The following is an 18178-nucleotide window of genomic DNA, read 5'->3' as shown; positions in this document are numbered from 1 at the left end:
GGGTGCCTAAACACAGTTCAAACCTGTTGACTTGAACTTGAGATCAGAGTGGCAGATGCATTACCCTTTAGAAGTACAATGACACCCACAATAAATAAACACATCAAAAATCAGTTTAAAAACTGACACACAAAAAAAGCAAGCCACTCAATCATAATACAGTCCAAGCCGGTTAATTGGACGGCTCAGTTTCTGACAAATACAAATACTAATGAAAAATGTATTGGTTCATTAAACTTTTTTTCTTTCTTTTTTGTTCGTTTGGTCTTGTGTTTCATGTTGTATTTTTTAAATTGTTTCATTTCTTCTTTGTATCTTCTTTTTTTTTTTTCATGTTTTAAAGCCATAGTAATCAGGGGGACTTGTTTGATGTCTATTTTGGGTTACTTCAGCAGCCACTTGACTGCTAATCTGATCCACAAACTTTGTCAGAGGGGTCAATGACAGTCAATGACACTGACAAGAGATACAGGTAAATTCTATTGTTCACATCTCTGTGATGAATATGACGAACGATTCAACCACATACCTGATTGGCTGTCGCATTATATACTAATAGGGGATACATGTAAATTCTATTGTTCACACCTTTATGACGAACAGTTCGACCACACACCCGATTGGTTGTCGCAATATATACTAACAGGGGACACAAGTAAATTCTATTGTTCACCACACATCCTGTTATGTTGACTGTCCAGTTAGACTAATTTGCACTTTATGAACCATAGTTTTAAATGTTTGAAGACAACGAAAAAGCTCTTTTATGGGGATGGTCATGGGCAAATTTCTTCCCCAATCAAGCGGCGGGTCGTCCTAATTAAGCAGAAGGAAACTGGACAGTGTATGACTTTTTATATAGAAAAAATTCCATTCCCAAGGAATTGTTCCAATGAAGCAGCCTCCCCAATACCAGCTTGGACTAACAACATTGATCATGATGAACAGTCTTTACCTCTTTGCTAACTTTCTTCCCTCCTTGTCTTTTCCTGGACCGTACAGATTGACCTGTAACAAAATTTTTAAAAATGAAACAGTATAATGGAATATGTTTTCCAATTTCAACCCATGAAAAAGAAATCAATCGTATCATGGGAATAAAAATAAGGTACTCAGATAAAACCAATCAGTAAACGTTCTCAAATGGGCAGCATCAAGGCAAGTGGGTTATAATACCTTAAGTTTTCAGACACTCTTCCTCTCACTTTAGAAAGAATGTACAAGCCATGTTGTGTTCAGCACACATTGTCGTTGTTTCAATTTAAACCATTTCATTTTAAAAAGTGAAAAATCTTTAAATAAAAGATGTCAAATAGAGTGAAACATGGTGCCCAATTAACTTTTGGGAAACCTTTCCATGTTGTGGGATAGCCCACTTGTCCTTAAAACCAACCAATTTAGGACATTATATATAAATTATATTCAAAGTGTTTGTTCACAAATCCCTTTACAGTTGGAAACAAGTAGAGAAAACATCTTAATTTTTATGTCAGAGTAATACAAATAGGCAATAGAGTTATCCAGTAATCAAAATCAACTACAGAAGACATCTTAATTTTTATGTTAGGGTACGACAAAGAGGCACTAGAGTCTAGAGTTCATCGGGTTGCTGGTTCAAATAAGTTTTTTAAAAGCATGTCAGTGTTTTCTCAACTAAACAAATGGTTTCCTTGTCACTTACTGTCTTCATCATCGCCGTCATCTTCACTTTCCTCCTCCTTGTCGTCTTCATCCTCTCCCCCACTATTGTCACTGTCAGACGATGACTCCTCGACTTTTCCCTTAGCGACTTCCTTCTCCAGCTTTTCTTTGGCATTGGTACACACAGACTGCAGCACGATTGAATCTTCATAGATCTAAACAACAAAGAGTTAAATGGAATAGAATAAATCGTAAATATATGTATCGCTATGCAGCACACAAAAATAGATAAATAAATACCAGTCACTGCCTAACTCATTCACACTAAAGTCAGTTGGGGCATTGTGTGTAAAATGTCTTACCCAAGGACACAACATCAACGCCAGAGGTTTTTTTGTCTAAACACTGTTACCTATCCAGACATTGACTGTACAACTGAATAACCGACACCAAAATTACCAAAATTATTCATGTCAGTATTATTTTTAATCTTTATTAATCTGTACATATCAGCTTTAATGCTAATACTAGGAGCTGTTTCCAACCAAATGAACAAACTCAAACAGGTGAAACGCATAAGTACATCAGAATTTATATGTGTGTCTGAGGAAAATCTATCTGCAAAATGACTGCATAAGTTAATATTTTCCCAACATGCTTTGTTTATTTAAACCTTGAATATGAGGTTGGCAAGGACAGAATTCTCCTCTACCCAAGGTATCATTGAATATATTGGTACTGTTTCATTATCAGATATTAATAGGTGAATTTAATTTTTTTTTAAAAATGGGAATTAACATCTTTTATGAATTAGAGTTCTTGATTAGTCAGTGGTCCTCTGTCGTCGACTGTCCAAACATTTTGTCACTAATCAACCAAAAATACATGTAATGGAGGTAGCTGCATATGTGTAAAAGCCAAAATCCTGTCATTGAGTCTGACACTAAAATTACATCTGAAACAAGCAAAACAATAGATATGATCAGATACTTACCATAGAGCCCTCCATATTAAAAGTCTGAGCATTCTGGCACAATTCCATGATGTCACTTTCTAAGTCATCTAGGGAGCGATAGCGATGGGTTTTAATCCTTTGCTAAAAAAATAAGGATATTACAGAAGGATTATGATCTATCTTTTAGCTTTTCTTGAAATCAACATAAGTGTACAAATCAGCCAACTAAATTCTAAAAGGAAAGAAAAGAGTATAGTCACAGTGACCGACTTTATATATTGGAAATTTGGCCTCAGGAGGATTCATTAAAGTTCCTAATGATTTAATTCAGGTAATAAAACTTCCATCATAATAAGATGATTATGCTAGGCCGTAGTTGGGAGAAACATTCATAATTCTAAAATTTTCCGTGATAATAAGGTCTGACATGTATACTGGCCAGAAATTTTATACTTCAAATATCAATGAAGTAAGGCGATCCTCAACTTGTCAACATTTCTAATCTAACCTGAGACTTCTTTGACATCAACAAAGTCTCAGTATCAAGCATTTTTGACTAATTTTGATTTGGATTTAGAGCCACTATTAAATTGAGGATAAAAATTATAATAAAGAATATAAAGACTTTAAACTTACAGATATTTTCTTGAAATCAATGGGCTTGAGAACAATTTCATAGTATTCTGGCATGAGCTTTCGGGATGGGAGATTCATGAACATGTTACTCAAAACTCGACCATCACTGGATAAAATAAGAAAAAAAAGCTTTACAGTTTAGAGTCAGGACAAAATTCATGTTAATACCAGAACCAAGCATAAACTGAAATCATCAAGCTGGTAAATGCTTGTAAAAACAGATATACGAGGTTATGACAAGACAAGAGGACAATTTGGTATCATGTCAACTCAAGAGTCTTCAATATCACATAGTTTGAACATTTTTAGACATGATCAAGCTTCCATCCCTATCTTTGGATGAAATAATGACAATTAAATTTTTAAAATGAAAAAAAAAAAAAAAATGGTAAGACTGGCACATTTTCCGTTTATATAATTGAATGATACTTTAAAATCTTATTTACACTCTTGGGTGAAAGTTACTCAATGATATTAATCCTGCAAAGGCAGGTGCTCAGAAAAAAAAATCCTGCAACTACCAATAAGAGGAAAAAACAGAAGTGCGGTTAATTATATTATTATACAGTTGCCGGTTTTTTTCATTTTCGAATTCCGGCCAGACAAAAAAAAAACGGCGAGACCTCTTTTTCAAAAATAAAAATCCGGCCATGCCGGATTTTTCCGGCGAACTTTCACCCATGTTTACACTGTTACCAAATTTTCCTTTCAACTTTGAAGTTGGATTTTTAAAAAAATCATAATTTACATAATAGAAGACAGGCTTAGTTTTATTTAACTTTAGGTATGTAATATTATCTCTTGTTTAATTCATAAATAATTAATTTCTCTTTTCACCTTTGAACTTTTGGGCTTTTGAAGATATAGAAAAATAAAAAGGGTCAGAAAAAAATCACACCTGTCTTTGTAGTCAACAACAACATTATATAATTTCTTCATTAATTTTGTCAATTTAGGAGGATTAGGGTCTTGTTTTTCAATAGGAGGTCGGCCTCGTCTTTTCTTTTCCTTCGGTTCTTCCTCCATAACAGCTTGCTGTCTCTTTTTACTTGTACTGGGAGTGCTTGGAGCAATAGGCTCAGCCTTTCGTTTCTTCGACTTTTTGGGCTTCTTGACTTCTTCCACTACCTCATCCAAATTTCCATCTTCAATTGCCTGTGGACAAAATAAAAGTAATCCTTATGAATTACACTCTGATTCTGAGAGCCTAACAACAACAACAAAAAAAGCACCAACAATAAATAATAATAATAATAATAATAATAATAATAATAATATAATAATAATAATAATAATAATAATAATAATAACAATAATAATAATAAAATTACTCCTACCACTACTACTACTACTACTACGACTTATAACAATAATAAAATTGATAATGATGAGGAGAAGAACAAGAAGCAAGAGAAGAAGAAGGAGGATGAGGAGAAGGAGGTGGTTTCTGATTAAATTTTTAAAATGTTGCACAATTGCAATGGTTTTTAAAATAGACAAAAAATATTTATCCAAAATAACATTTTAAAACTGTTATACAGATCAATTACATTAAATAAATATACTTTGCTAGATTGAATATACGACTTAATGTAATTTTTGCAAACCAATTAATTTGCTGCTTGTAGAAGATGGTGGCGGTTATCCTCCCTAAAATCTACAGTGAAAATGAAAATTTATGAAACTTTCCATAGAGTCTGCGATACATCTTTAAAGCTCTTTAATATTTCTCAAAAGTGTGACATTCAAACAGATTATGCTTACTTTGCACTTGACTATAAAACTAAAGTGCAAGATTATTTTTTTTTAAGATTTCAAAATGACAAAATTATTTCAACATACCCGTAGCCACTGCTTCTCAGTCAGAGAATCTGAGTAGTCAACTTCCTTCCTAGCACGATTTCCACGTCCAAATATCTTGTCTTCCTCATCCTCAATCGTCAGCCGTTCCACTTCCTGCTCATCCTTGATAATCCATATGGGCAATTCACTCTCCTCCATCAGACGAGGCTTCCTTTGGCCATCACGAACTTCATTGCGACGCCTTTCAATGTCCATTCTCTGATAAAAACATTTTAATAATTGATAACCATGAATAACATCAATTTAATGTCTTAACCTAATGATATCATTTCTAGGTCCTTTACAACCAATACTACAGATTAAAAGCAAAGATATAGATTTAATCATTTAATTAACAATTATAATGAGGATGAAAAATGTTCAATTTTTTTAATGGCCTTAGATTTACCGCAATGCATTAAAGAAGCAAACTAAGAAAAGCTAGGAGTGAAATAGCAACCTCAAAATTGATTTTCCTGTATCATTTTGATTGAATCTGAATCTGGAGAAAAAGAACATCTGAATTTGGCCAAAGGAGAGTTCCCCAATACTTGTATGAATGTCAGCTCTGCAAATCTACAGCTAAACTGTCTAACCTGATATGCTTCAAATTCCTCCTCTGACCTTGCAATCATCTGATTGATCGTTTCGTCATCAGGGAACTCATCCTCTTCCTGAAATTAAACATGAACATAATTTAAGTAAACTGAAATGTTGCATGATGGGAAGAAACATAAATAAGTAAACGTAAAATTATTCAAAGACCAGAAAATGCACATCATTCAAAACCCATATTTGGTATTCATTGATTTGATCGAAAGCCGAAATGAAGTAAATGTAAATATTTCAATTAATGAAGAATTAGAAAATCAAAAACACTCTCATTTTTTACCTCTTTAATCAAACGCAGCTTTAAATAAGTAAGTCTTCAAATTCCTTCTAAATTATCAAAATAAGGTAGGTGTCTGAGGTTTGGTGGTAAACCTTTCCATAACAAAACACTTTTTTTTTCATTTTGGCCAGACATATTGCAACGATAAATTAAAAAGAAAAAACTGTCTCAACCCAAAAAGTCTTCTAAACGACATTTTAATACTTCTTTGACTTTCGGACAACTTGGGAGCCGTCTTAATCTATAAATTATGATGTAAAATATCAAAATGAAAAGAAACTTTCAACATTGTTTCCTAGAAGTTTAATAGTACCCCTGTAACATTGTTTTGTTTGTTGTTAAGGATATTACTGCGCTGGCAACACATTTAGGCCATTTCAGCGCCAGTAAAAAGGATAATATGGGATAGTCAAAAATGTTTTTGATTTACAATTGAATGGGAAAAAGTAAGACAAATAGGGAACACATGTAGATTCCAAGAACCCACTATCAGTGTACTTAATTTGAGACCACCTAAAAGTCTCATCCAGACACAAGCACAAGTCCCACTAAGAGGAATACACTCAAATTAAATGTTTACAAAATATTAAAACCAAAATTAAAAAATGCAACAGCAAATAACAGAGAGATTGTTTTTGTTTTTTTGTTTTCAAGTGTTTTCCAGCGCTTGCGACACACTTAGGTCACATCAGGGCCTGTAAAAATGAAGAAAATGGGATAGTCATAAAATCTAGAATTACAATTAAAGCACCTAAGAAAAAGTAAGTCAAAGGGGAATTGGTTCAAATAGGAAACAGATGTAGATTCCAAGAGCACATCATCAGTGTACTTAGTTTGAGGTCACCTAATTGTCTCATCCTGACTCAATACAGGTCCCAACCAAGAGGAACACACTCAAATGTTTACAAATCATATATATAATATGTAAAACTAAAACTAAATACAGCGCATAACAGAGAGATGATTTACAAGACAAAAAATACCATCTCCCAAAACTGTTACCTATACATTTGACTATTTCCCTCCCAACCAGGGTATCCAGCCAAGACAAAACCAAGTAATCTCATTCCAAGACAAAAAACAGAAAGCAAGTTGGAAAACAAATATAGTGGGATAGAAGACACAGCCCACTTAGGGAGGTCAGGAGCCCCACCCAGCCTGTGACATTATTAGTTCATATATTAATAGGGCTAGGAAAAGGAAGATGTGTTTACAACATGAAGAACAGGTAAGATTTTCACAATTTTGGATCACAGACCTATTAGAAACAGATAAATGGAAATAGTAATTCTTGAGGTAAATACTTAAAGCAATATAAACCGGTGACCCAAAGTCTTACATAAACACTAGCACTGTTTTCACAAAGTGAGCAGTTGCAAAAGTCACTTGGACTTAATTTGGCTAAGGCATCATCATCAGACCTCAATACGATTTCATACCATTCAAATACATCATTTGTTTTTAATCAGGCAAGATACCCACCTCCTCCTCGTCAGCCTCCTGAGTAAGTAAAGCTTGCAAGAATTGTCTCCGTTCCATAGAGCTTGACTTGTTGTCAAACATACCAGCCTGAATGACCTTAGAGTCCACATTCAATTTGTACCTGGCAGCTGCCTGAATCCTTTCCTCAACTGAGTTGACTGTCATCAAACGCAGAACTCTCACTTCGTTCTTTTGGCCAATTCGATGAGCTCTGTCTTGAGCTTGCAGATCCTTGGGAATAGGATTATATAGAAATAATGTTAATAAATCAACTTTAAAAAGACATAAAAATATATTCTTGTTTCATACCACCTATCACACAGATGTGCAATGACAAATCACCTTTATTTTCATTTTGGTCCTGATAAAAATTTATGAGTTAGAGATGAGTTGGGATCCATTTAATTCATTGATAATTAAAGTGTAAGTTTTCATCAGAATGAAAAAGATGTTTTGTCATAGTACATAAAAATAGGCTTTCCAACGATGCATTTTGGAATTGTTGATTTAACCCTGATTACAATTTTATTCATGATTTGACCTCTTTTCCATTTTCTATTTCATTTTCTAAAATAATGCCATTTGAAAGGAGATTTCATTACAATAGAAAAGAAAATAGCAAGGGGACATTTTTGTTGTTCTGACCTTTGGTCAAGGCTCTGATACACCCAATAAAACCAGGACTGCCAACCTCAACATAAGAAAAAGTGTAATTATTCCTTGTCAAAAAGAGTAAGACTTGGAGAAAAAGTGTACGGTTTGAAAACGTAACACTTCAATCATCTCATTGCCTGCCTGATCATGAGAAACATTGGACATAAATAATTCTTGTATCAATCTTGTGAAGGTGAAAAATTTTCAGGAATTTCAGTAAAAATAAAAATATGAAGCAATGCACACAAAAAAAAAAACAACAAAAACTCCAACTTAATTCTATCAAACAACATTTGTTTAAGTATATATTTCAGGAAGCATGTAGAATGTTAAGAAACCTTATGAGAAACAGAGTAAAAACAAATGTACATTAGAATGTTAAGATTTGATTCTCACGAAAAAAAAAACAACAAAAAAAAACCAAAAAACCTACAATCTGAGAGAAAAAGCATACAATCTTACAATGGTGAAAAAATGCGTACAAATATGCTTTTTTTTGGCGTACAGTTGGCAGCCCTGTAAAACAAAATCCTCAGTCATATTGATTAAAAGCTATTTATAAGTTACAATGTGATAAGAAAGAAGCATATGTAGAACAGATATGCAGACATTCATTAACAATCCTTTAAATATCTTCCTCTTCATCTTCAAAATATACAAAAATAAATCTAGAACTCTGTGAATGAAAATTTTGGGATTTTTTTTGTTTTCGTTCCTTTTTTTTTTTTAATCCTGAGAATCTGAATGAAATTATTTATAGATTCTTACTAATGCATCAATATGTAGTTGTTAATGAAAAGTTTTGAATTTAGAATACACTCAGCTTATGTATAACGTTTAAAGTGCAGCTATGTGGTATTGTGGTAAGACATTTGCTTTCGGATCGGAAGGTCCTGGGTTCGAGCCTCGCGCAGCGCAAAGTCGAGTCCTAGGAAAAGGCTCTTTACTCAAATTCTCTCACCGTACTCGGGTGTAAAATGAGTACCTGACCGTTAACAGCATCATCTCTGTCGGAAAAAAATTGTAGCATCGAGTCATGTCACGTCTTACATCTGAAGTGTTGCTGTGGCCAGGGATCCCGGTGCTTTGAGTACGTTTAGTGGATATTGTGCTATATAAAAGCTCAACTTTAAAGTAAAACTGGAAAAATTGAATACAAGGAATGTCTAGGTTAAAATATGGAAAATACAAAACTTCCAGCAACAATCACCTGGTGAGGATTCCAGTCAGAGTCAAAGATAATGACAGTGTCAGCAGTTTGCAGATTGAGTCCCAAACCTCCAGCCCTCGTACTCAGCAAGAAGACAAAGTAGGGAGATTCTTTGGCATTGAACATGGCAAGGAGATCACCTCGATCTTCAGACTTGGTTGTACCATCCAGACGAAGATATCTAAAACCTGGATTGAAAAAAAAAAAAAAACAAAAAAAAACATGAGCTTTTATAAAATTCAAACCAACTAAACATATTCAAATTGCTTTGAAAAAAAATCCCAAGCAACAGAAACTGAACATTTATTATAACGAGACAATGAGACAAGAGGCTTATAAGGTACTGGTGTTTGTTTTCGTGACACAAACACTGTTACCAGCGAGGTGAGCAAATGTAAGTACAGAGCCTTCTCTAAGGACTACTTTGCAATTCCCACAGCAGGACTCAAATCAAGGACCCACAAATCCGAAGCAGAGTGTCAGGCACAAGGTCGCAAAGTTCCATGGAAAAGACAGCAAAATTACACCATGAAATATTTACAGACACAAGCCATAATTGCACTATAGATATAAACAAGTCTGTAGAAATATGACCAAATAAAACAATGATTAATAAATATATATTTTTTATATAAGAAAAATGATAACAGGAAATAAAAATTAAAAGAACTTAAAGAAATTCCCTGACCTCTGTAAACAAAATAATCCTCCATAATACTCATCAGTGACGTCATCTGACAGAAAAGCAACACTTTGTGACCCCTGGATTTCAGCTTGGGCAAGATGCGATCTAGCAATTCAAACTTTCCTGAAGATCTGTACAAGTCTGGGCTGAGTAGATTTTAAAGATATACAAAATGGCTTTATACAGAAGTCTTAAATTCATCAATAGAGTGTCACCTTTTGAAAATTTATAAAAAGTTTGCAGTTAATGCATCTACTAAATGATACAAAATGAAAATAAATGCCAACTAGCAAAAAAAGAAAACAAATAGACAAAAACAAAAGAAAAAAAAAAAAAAAACCAAACCCAAGATAAAATAAAACAATAAATGGTAATTTCACTTAAATTGTTTTTGTTGCTATTTGAAGCTGGGTTTTCGCCCAGAATCTTCCTCGAAAAATATTTGGGGAATATTGTACATTCATCTTTTTTTTTTCTCCCTTTAAAGCAAATTAGTGCTTTTCTTTTCGGCAAAACTCACCCATTAATTGTACCAGGTACGCCTGCATGAGCAGCTATAGCTTCTTCAATATGCTGGAACATGAATGGATGGTTACAGATCTTTCTAAGCTGCATGATGGTGTTCATCAAAGTCTTGGTGCCACCTTTGCCCTGGTAAACCATACAATAACAACAATAATAAAAATGATGATAATAACAATAATAATAATAACACTGTTTAAAAGCAGAGAGAGAGATTCCTCAGGAATTGAATCTTGGCAATATAAAATACATGGCAGGCCAGTATAACATGACCAACCCCAGGAAAACCTAAGTACTAATATTGCATATACTGTCTTATCTACACACGTGGCTTCATGATGACTGGTTGTTACCTTTTTCTCCTTTTCGGATCCATCTGTCAGCATGACCCCTCTGGACTGCATGTGGTTGTAGATGAGACGCTGAAGAGCTGACATATCACACTTGATGACATACTCAACCTATAAATACAACAATTCATATGTGTCAATACAGAGATGGGATAAATTATAGACTGATACAGATGCAAGAATTCATGCGTTTCAATATGGAGATGGAATTATTCAATATACAGTTATGACCAAATAAATTGAGACCTTCGTGACACTACACCATGCAATGTCTACAACTATTTATATCATTTTCTTCAGGATTCCTTTCTTAAAAAAAAAAATGTTTGTTGCAGTATTATGGAATAATCAAAAGATTATAAAGCTTCAGTTTGCAGATGCAAACAGGTGCTTAGCAAAAATCAGACAAGTCAGACACTGAAAATATCCTGTCTAGAACGAGGCACAGAACCTCAAATGCTAATATTATTTTAAGTTTCAGGTTTGAGACTTTTTGACCAGTTCAGGGTCATCTTGATCAACAGATATAAGTAGAAAAATATTTTTCAAGCCAAAATTAAGAAGAAAAAAAAAAGTTTAGTCTTTGAATGACACTACATTACTGCTTGGCAAGTCAACCTGATATGTTTATTTTGGTGCCCATTTTTCAGATATTTCCGCTAGATGGCCTACTAATGATTTGTATTCAAATTAAAGTGATGCGATAGATTGTTGAAAGGGTAAACTGTGCGAGACCATTTTCCCATATAAATTAAATTACAACTTATAACTCAAAAACTTGCATTTAAATTTCTGATATGATAACAACTTGAAACATCCAAATAAACAATAAAAGTAACTAGATTCTGAAATTTTCATGATTTCACTGACCTTTTCTGGAAGTTGTGATTCTACCTCTTTCTTTAAACGCCTTAGAAGGAAAGGTCGTAAGACTTTGTGGAGACGACGGATAATCAAAAGGGTTTCTTCCTGATTCAGTTCAACCTATTAAAAAAATACATAACTGATGACATCAGAAAAAATACACATGCACAATTCAAAACCATCAATTTTTACTCAGTAATTAGTTTACTTGAGAAAGTAAACAAAGAACCAGGAAAATATGGAAAAAAAAAATTCAAAAAATGTTGCCATACTTTCTAAACAGATGATTTTCAAACTTAATGCATCTTCTTTTGTAAGCATCAGTGACATTTGCAAATAATATATTATCATTCCTTTATCCTTTGTATATTTAGAATATACACAGAATGTAATTCAAACACATCTAGACAGAGAAGCATAGCAGTACAGATTTGCTAATAAAATAATCCTTATTATTCATATCTAATGCAAGAAAGCTATTTCCCTTACAAATGTTAAATGTTACCTTTTCTCCTGTCATAGCAAATGGAGCATTAAACCACTGCTCAAACGTGGCACAAGCTTTGAAAATGGACGGCAGTAAAAAGTTTAGCAGTGCCCATAATTCTGGTAATTTGTTCTGAAAAATAAAAATGATAATGAGTAAGCAATGAAAGTTAAATTTATAACAAATATAACATTTATATTCTGTTTTAGCGTGATTTTCTGTTGTAATTTTCAAATTAACAATTCATTACTAAGACAAACAAGAAGCAACAAAGCCACATAAAAATAGTCAAATCAAAATATCAAATCTCTGTCAATGAAAGAGTAGGAAGAAACCCAAACCTTCTTGGTAATTAAAACAAATGTTAATGTTAAAAAGAAACTGAAATAAGAGTAAAATGTCAAAAACTGAAACACCAAACACAACAAAAAATTGTTTTTAAACTTAAATATGAAAGTGAAAGGCGAAACCACACAAAAAAAGATATACACAGAGCATCTTCAACACAAAGACAAAAAACGTTAACAATATTATAAAAATCATAGAAGTATAGCATATTTATACCACTCATAAGTTGCCAGCTAACCTGTAGTGGGGTTCCTGTTAATAAAAGTCTGTTGGGTGCTGTGTAATATGAGTTGAGAATAACTGTCAGTTTACAGTGGTGATTCTTCATACGATGACCTTCATCAATGATCATGTACTTCCAACGAATCTATATTTTTAAAAAATAATTTTAAAAAAAATGAAATTTATAACTTTAATATCTAAAGCTGACAAAGATCAACAATAATAATAATACTACTAATAATAATAATACTAATAATAATAAATAATGATATAATATAATAATAAATATAATAATAATAATAATATAATAATAATAATATAATAATAATAATAATAATAATAAATAATAATAATAATTGAAAAAAAAATTTACCTTGGAGAGAGTTGCCTTATCTTTGATGATATACTCGTAAGTTGTCAGGAGGACGTTGAACTTTGAGGACTTGAGTTGGGGGGCCAGAACACGCCTGACATTTGGGTTTCCCTTGTAAGGAATTTTGATGACAGATGGAGCCCATTTATCAAACTCCAACAACCAGTTGGACATGACCCTGGTGAAGGGAAAATAAAAATAAAGATCATTAATAAGGATCTGGGATAAAGATTGAACAATACAACTTGGTTGGAATAGAAGGACAAAGTTGACGTCACTCAGCTCTTTGCTATTATTGTTAGCAGCTTGTTAGTGATTAGTTCTCACTAAATTATATTAATCAGACTATAAACGTTCAAGGCTAAACATAGTTTTCTGTGTTTGGTACGTTATATCCTACTGGCAGACGTTGTGAGGATTTTACATTAACGCATAGCATCAGTACATCCCCAATATAATAATCTAAATGTAATAGTACAAGTTTTCATAGAGAGAAATATTGTTCCTAAGCAATTGTTCTGATAGATACTACTCACTTGAAATCTTGAAAAATTAACGTCAAAGAGCCAAAATTTTGTTGTTCTTTCTGGGTAAAAACTAGTTGAATTTTGACTTTTGGGATGACTTACATGATTAAGATCAAATTTATAATGAAAAATATAAAACAAGTCAAGTTATGTATATATATGGTTCATGAGGGCGCTGCGTATAGTTTATCAAAATGATCCCAAAAATAAGGGGAAAAAAAAGAAGAAGAAAAAACCACACCTGAAATCTCCCACTTTTGGTCATTTTTTTTTTTCGAAGTCAGTTTTTTGGCATCTGATTCCCACTGACATATATACTGTACTGAGGCTATAATAGGTCACAAAATGGAGAGAATAAATCAATTTTTCTTTCTACTATAAGTATCAGCCTTGCCACACATTTTCAACCTTTTGAAAAGCTATTCCTGTTATTCTTTTGGTGACAATTGATGAAGTTACTGTTCAATCAAGAGAAACTGATGAAAACTGGATCATGTCTATAATTCTTTGAATAACTTAATATTGTCTTTTCAAGTCAAGTGTTGAAAAACAACAATCTTTTACAAACATGAGTCACACACATTCTTATAAGAGATATTCATTGAGGACATGTGTAGTAGACTAATTTGTTTGTTTGTTTTTAGGTGTTTAACGGCGCTTTCAACACTATTTAGGTCAGCAGTAGACTAAGACTTACGAGAGTGGAACAATAATAAGGAATGGTCCATTGACTTTCTTGATCTCCATCAGGTAGGTGATGAGTCCAATGGTCTGAATGGTTTTGCCCAAACCCATCTCATCAGCCAATATACCATTCAGGTTGTTATTGTACAAGGACACTAACCACTCCAGGCCTGTCAACTGGAATCAAGAAGAGAAATAAATACCGTTAATAAAAATCTATGAAGATGTCCAAAATCTTATTAACAACAATGAATATAACTACTACTCTTTTGGTGGATATTCAAATCCAGATCTGCCTAATTGAAAAATATAAAAATCGTAATTCTTAAGAAATAAAAATTGTAGTCCCTATAGTTAACTTTAAAAATTAATAATGAGCCCTCACAAGGATTAGATAACACCTAACAACCCTTAAAATTATGTTATCTGGCATCAACTTTCATTTTTTAATAAGTTTTAATGACTTAGAGATGCTCATTAATCTCTGAAATTAGAGTCAAAATTGTGTTTTTTAAATAAGGACATATAAGAAGAAAAGAAATCAAGGAAACTAGATTCTCACAACTTCTGTGTTCAATGTTAGAAAACAAGAAGCCTTTTGTCAAAAACTCTATGGTAAATCACTGACACACATCATAGAGGAAACAAACCTGATATTCTTTCAGGGTTCCATTGACCATGATGGTGGCTTGTTTCTCTATCTTCTCTCTCACTGTATGAGCTAAGGTGTAGTAATTTTGTTCTCCGTCATCATCTGCATGGCCTGCATGGCTTGGACTATGATAAAATTGTTAATTAAAAAATTAGAAATGGAGCAAACAAAAAAAATAACCTGTTGTGTTTGCGTGTGTGTGAGAGAAAGAGAGAAAGAGAAAGAGAGAAAGAAAGAAAGAAAGAAAGAGAGAGAGAGAGAGAGAAAGAGAGAAAGAAAGAAAGAGAGAGAGAGAGAGAGAGAGAGAGAGAGAGAGAGAGGAGAGAGAGAATGTTCGTTTTTTAAGGTTTTACGGCGATTGCTCAACATTTGGTTATTTCAGTGCCAGTAAAAAATGGGAGAGTAAAAAAATTGCCATTGCTTTCAGATATCTGTGAATTTGAGATTTCAGCATTACCTAGATTTATTAGTTAGCATCTTAACTAAAGCTGTGTCAGGAATAGATTTATAAGGGTATCTTGAGATCCAGAACATTTTTGGGAAGGTATCTCGAGTTATGAGCAGCTTAGATCGGTTTGCTGCCAAGACGAAAAATAAGCAATGAGACCTCGATGTCTCATGATTCAGTTGTGGGTCCATGTAATTAGTTCATTAAAACATTCCCAAACCACTTGCCAATATGAAAAAAAAAAGAAAAAAAAAAGAAAGGAAACAGCAAAGTTAGGTTTGCAGACAAAATGTTCTGCTCGGTTTGTAAATTGTTTCCCCATTCAAATCAAAACCCAACATCCGGTAGTCTGAGTTTGATGTAAAATAATATACGAGTGCATTTAAATCGATCAGATCATAAGCGAAGTAGATTTGTGATGCAACCGGACAGAAAAATGGATTGAAAAACACAACACAGATATGACACATCAATTGATTAATCAAATCATTTTTGTTTTGTCTTTAGACGTGACAGATTTTTTTTCTTTCTTTTTTTTTTTTTTAACGTCGACACTTGACAGAATTTACCGAGCAAAGCTGTACTGGCGGAAATCCGGCAAATGTCGGAAGATTCAGAGGCCTGACTATTAATGGTTTGAAATGTTACGCAAAGTAAGCATTTTAAATGTTTACAAGTTTATGGACTTTTACAATTGGATCAGTTTCAAATCGAACAGTTTGAATCAATTTTCAATATATTGGTTTCAAAACTAAACATCTCTAATATCGAACTGTACCAGCGTTTACTACAGCTCTATCTAAACTCACCTGTATTGATTCATTTTAATGCTTTCACTAGTGATGCTGTATCTTTACTTTAAAAATGTAATGGTCATGAGTCAAAATCCAACGTTCAAAATAAATACTTGCATGTAAAATACCACTACCCATTTCCAATTTAAGATTACGGATCTTAATAGCTGGTTATCAGTCCCAAAATCAAAAGTGTTCTAACAAACAAGTTTTATCATAATTGGTGGAGAGTAAACAAAACTGAAAACTTTATTAACTCACATTTCAGGAATCTCTGCTTCTGGTTCTTCTTCTTCATCCTAAATGACAGGAGTGAAACACAATTAGTCATATTAATAACAATTATAATGATATTGTACTTTTTGTTGTGATTGTATTTGTAAACGATATACTTTGTCTATAATTTTTGTTGTTCACTCAAGTTGCCTTGGTGAGATTGGGGTTTTACAAATTGTCTATATATATGAACATTATTATAATGATATTCTTAAAAAGAGGTTCATTATACTGAGGGAAAGTTTTAATTGAAATTTATATTCAGTCCTTGGAAAGTAAAAGTCAGCCTTTTAATTTGACCATGAAAAGTGGTAAATAAAATATAGACATAAAGGAAAGTTAAATGTTTATTATTTCAAAATGTTTCATCAGCTTCAGCCATACCTCCTCTCCGCTTTCCTCCTCTTCCTCTTCTTCTTCATCTTCTTCTGCTGTAATGACGCGGTAACTGGGAAGAAAACAGCAATAAACGTGTGGTAAAAATAATTTTAAACAAAAATAAAAATTAATTATGAAAAACTTCAGATACGTTTTGTGGACAATACATTTCTGTCTCAACTTTTCACACAAGAAAAGATTAGAGAGTTACCTAATCTTGATATAATGAGCTTGTACCCAGTACAAAGAGTTGACCGTACTCATCGAAATATAAACAAACCAGATGTCAAATTCAATTTATTCTTCATTTCAGATTGACCTATTCATACTTATCAAACATGTTCTATTATGGCATAAATTAACAGCTAGAATGAGCTTTAAAAAAGCATTATTATTTATAATCATTGAGAATGTGTTTTTTTATTTCTTTTAAAAAATATTTTATGAACTTTCAACAGATATACTCAAATATGGCTGCATATCATTCTATACAAAAAGGTTTTTTAAAAAGTACAAAAATGTCATACTTGGGGTTCATTTCAAGCCAAGAATCCAACTGACTTGCCAATGGTGCCTGCTCACCAGACAGAATGGTGCCTGTCTCTGGATCAATCACCTTTACACGCTTGTCTGACTTGTCACCCTCCTCCTCCTGTGTCTCCCCAAAAAGGTAAAGGAAAGCAAGAAATAATTTTTAGTTTAATATAGTTATAAATCCCAACCATTCTTTATCTTCCTTATCTCAATATTTCCCTCCAACTAACATTTCCTCTTAGGTAGACTGTACAATGAATCAATCCAAAATATGATAGTTTATCTTCTAACAGAAGACACCAAACAGTGCATAGAACACATTTAGAATTTTTATCAAAGGGGGCATGTATTCATAGCAAATTTAGTTGTATAACACTACGAAATGCAACCAAAAAAAAAACAACAAATGAGTAAAACTTAATTGAAACTTCAAAATTACTTTCAAGAAGATAAAATACTGTTTCATTTGAAAACTGTCACGATATTATATCGTAATTGTGATAAAATTCTGAAACAAATCTATTATTTACCTCTTATGGGGGAAAATGCATTTCCATAGAGAGTGAATTTTTTTGTTTTAATGTAGTCATAGCAGGCTAAATAAAACTTTATGACCAATGATGAAATTTCATAAAGCATACCCATTGGAAAATAAATAATTGAGCTTTTATATAGCGCAATATCCACTAAAAGTGCTCAAAGCGCTTTACAAGGGGTCCCTG

The 18178-nt window shown here is 32.9% G+C and overlaps 1 protein-coding gene across 4 annotated transcripts in view; it reads right to left on the bottom strand.

The window, feature by feature from the left end:
* The window catches only part of LOC144965906 (SWI/SNF-related matrix-associated actin-dependent regulator of chromatin subfamily A member 4-like), a 40415-nt gene that overhangs the window by 7442 nt on the left and 14795 nt on the right, over window positions 1-18178 (bottom strand). For all 4 annotated transcript variants that reach the window (XM_078901741.1, XM_078901760.1, XM_078901767.1 and 1 more), the window contains 21 exons: window positions 17450-17574; window positions 16929-16992; window positions 16530-16567; window positions 15025-15151; window positions 14388-14551; window positions 13164-13341; window positions 12807-12935; window positions 12239-12352; window positions 11740-11853; window positions 10873-10980; window positions 10518-10648; window positions 10001-10143; window positions 9313-9500; window positions 7449-7679; window positions 5671-5748; window positions 5075-5293; window positions 4131-4387; window positions 3233-3338; window positions 2636-2737; window positions 1682-1856; window positions 956-1008 (listed from right to left, as the gene is read on the bottom strand). In XM_078901741.1, coding sequence (XP_078757867.1) covers window positions 956-1008; window positions 1682-1856; window positions 2636-2737; window positions 3233-3338; window positions 4131-4387; window positions 5075-5293; window positions 5671-5748; window positions 7449-7679; window positions 9313-9500; window positions 10001-10143; window positions 10518-10648; window positions 10873-10980; window positions 11740-11853; window positions 12239-12352; window positions 12807-12935; window positions 13164-13341; window positions 14388-14551; window positions 15025-15151; window positions 16530-16567; window positions 16929-16992; window positions 17450-17574 — 2844 coding nt within the window. The remainder of the gene's footprint in view (window positions 1-955; window positions 1009-1681; window positions 1857-2635; window positions 2738-3232; window positions 3339-4130; window positions 4388-5074; window positions 5294-5670; window positions 5749-7448; window positions 7680-9312; window positions 9501-10000; window positions 10144-10517; window positions 10649-10872; window positions 10981-11739; window positions 11854-12238; window positions 12353-12806; window positions 12936-13163; window positions 13342-14387; window positions 14552-15024; window positions 15152-16529; window positions 16568-16928; window positions 16993-17449; window positions 17575-18178) is intronic.

Source organism: Berghia stephanieae, chromosome 1 (assembly GCF_034508935.2).
Source record: "Berghia stephanieae isolate SIO BIC M18660-M18661 chromosome 1, UCSD_Bste_1.3, whole genome shotgun sequence".
In the NCBI taxonomy this organism is placed as follows: domain Eukaryota; kingdom Metazoa; phylum Mollusca; class Gastropoda; order Nudibranchia; family Aeolidiidae; genus Berghia; species Berghia stephanieae.
This window is presented reverse-complemented; position numbering and strand designations above follow the sequence as displayed.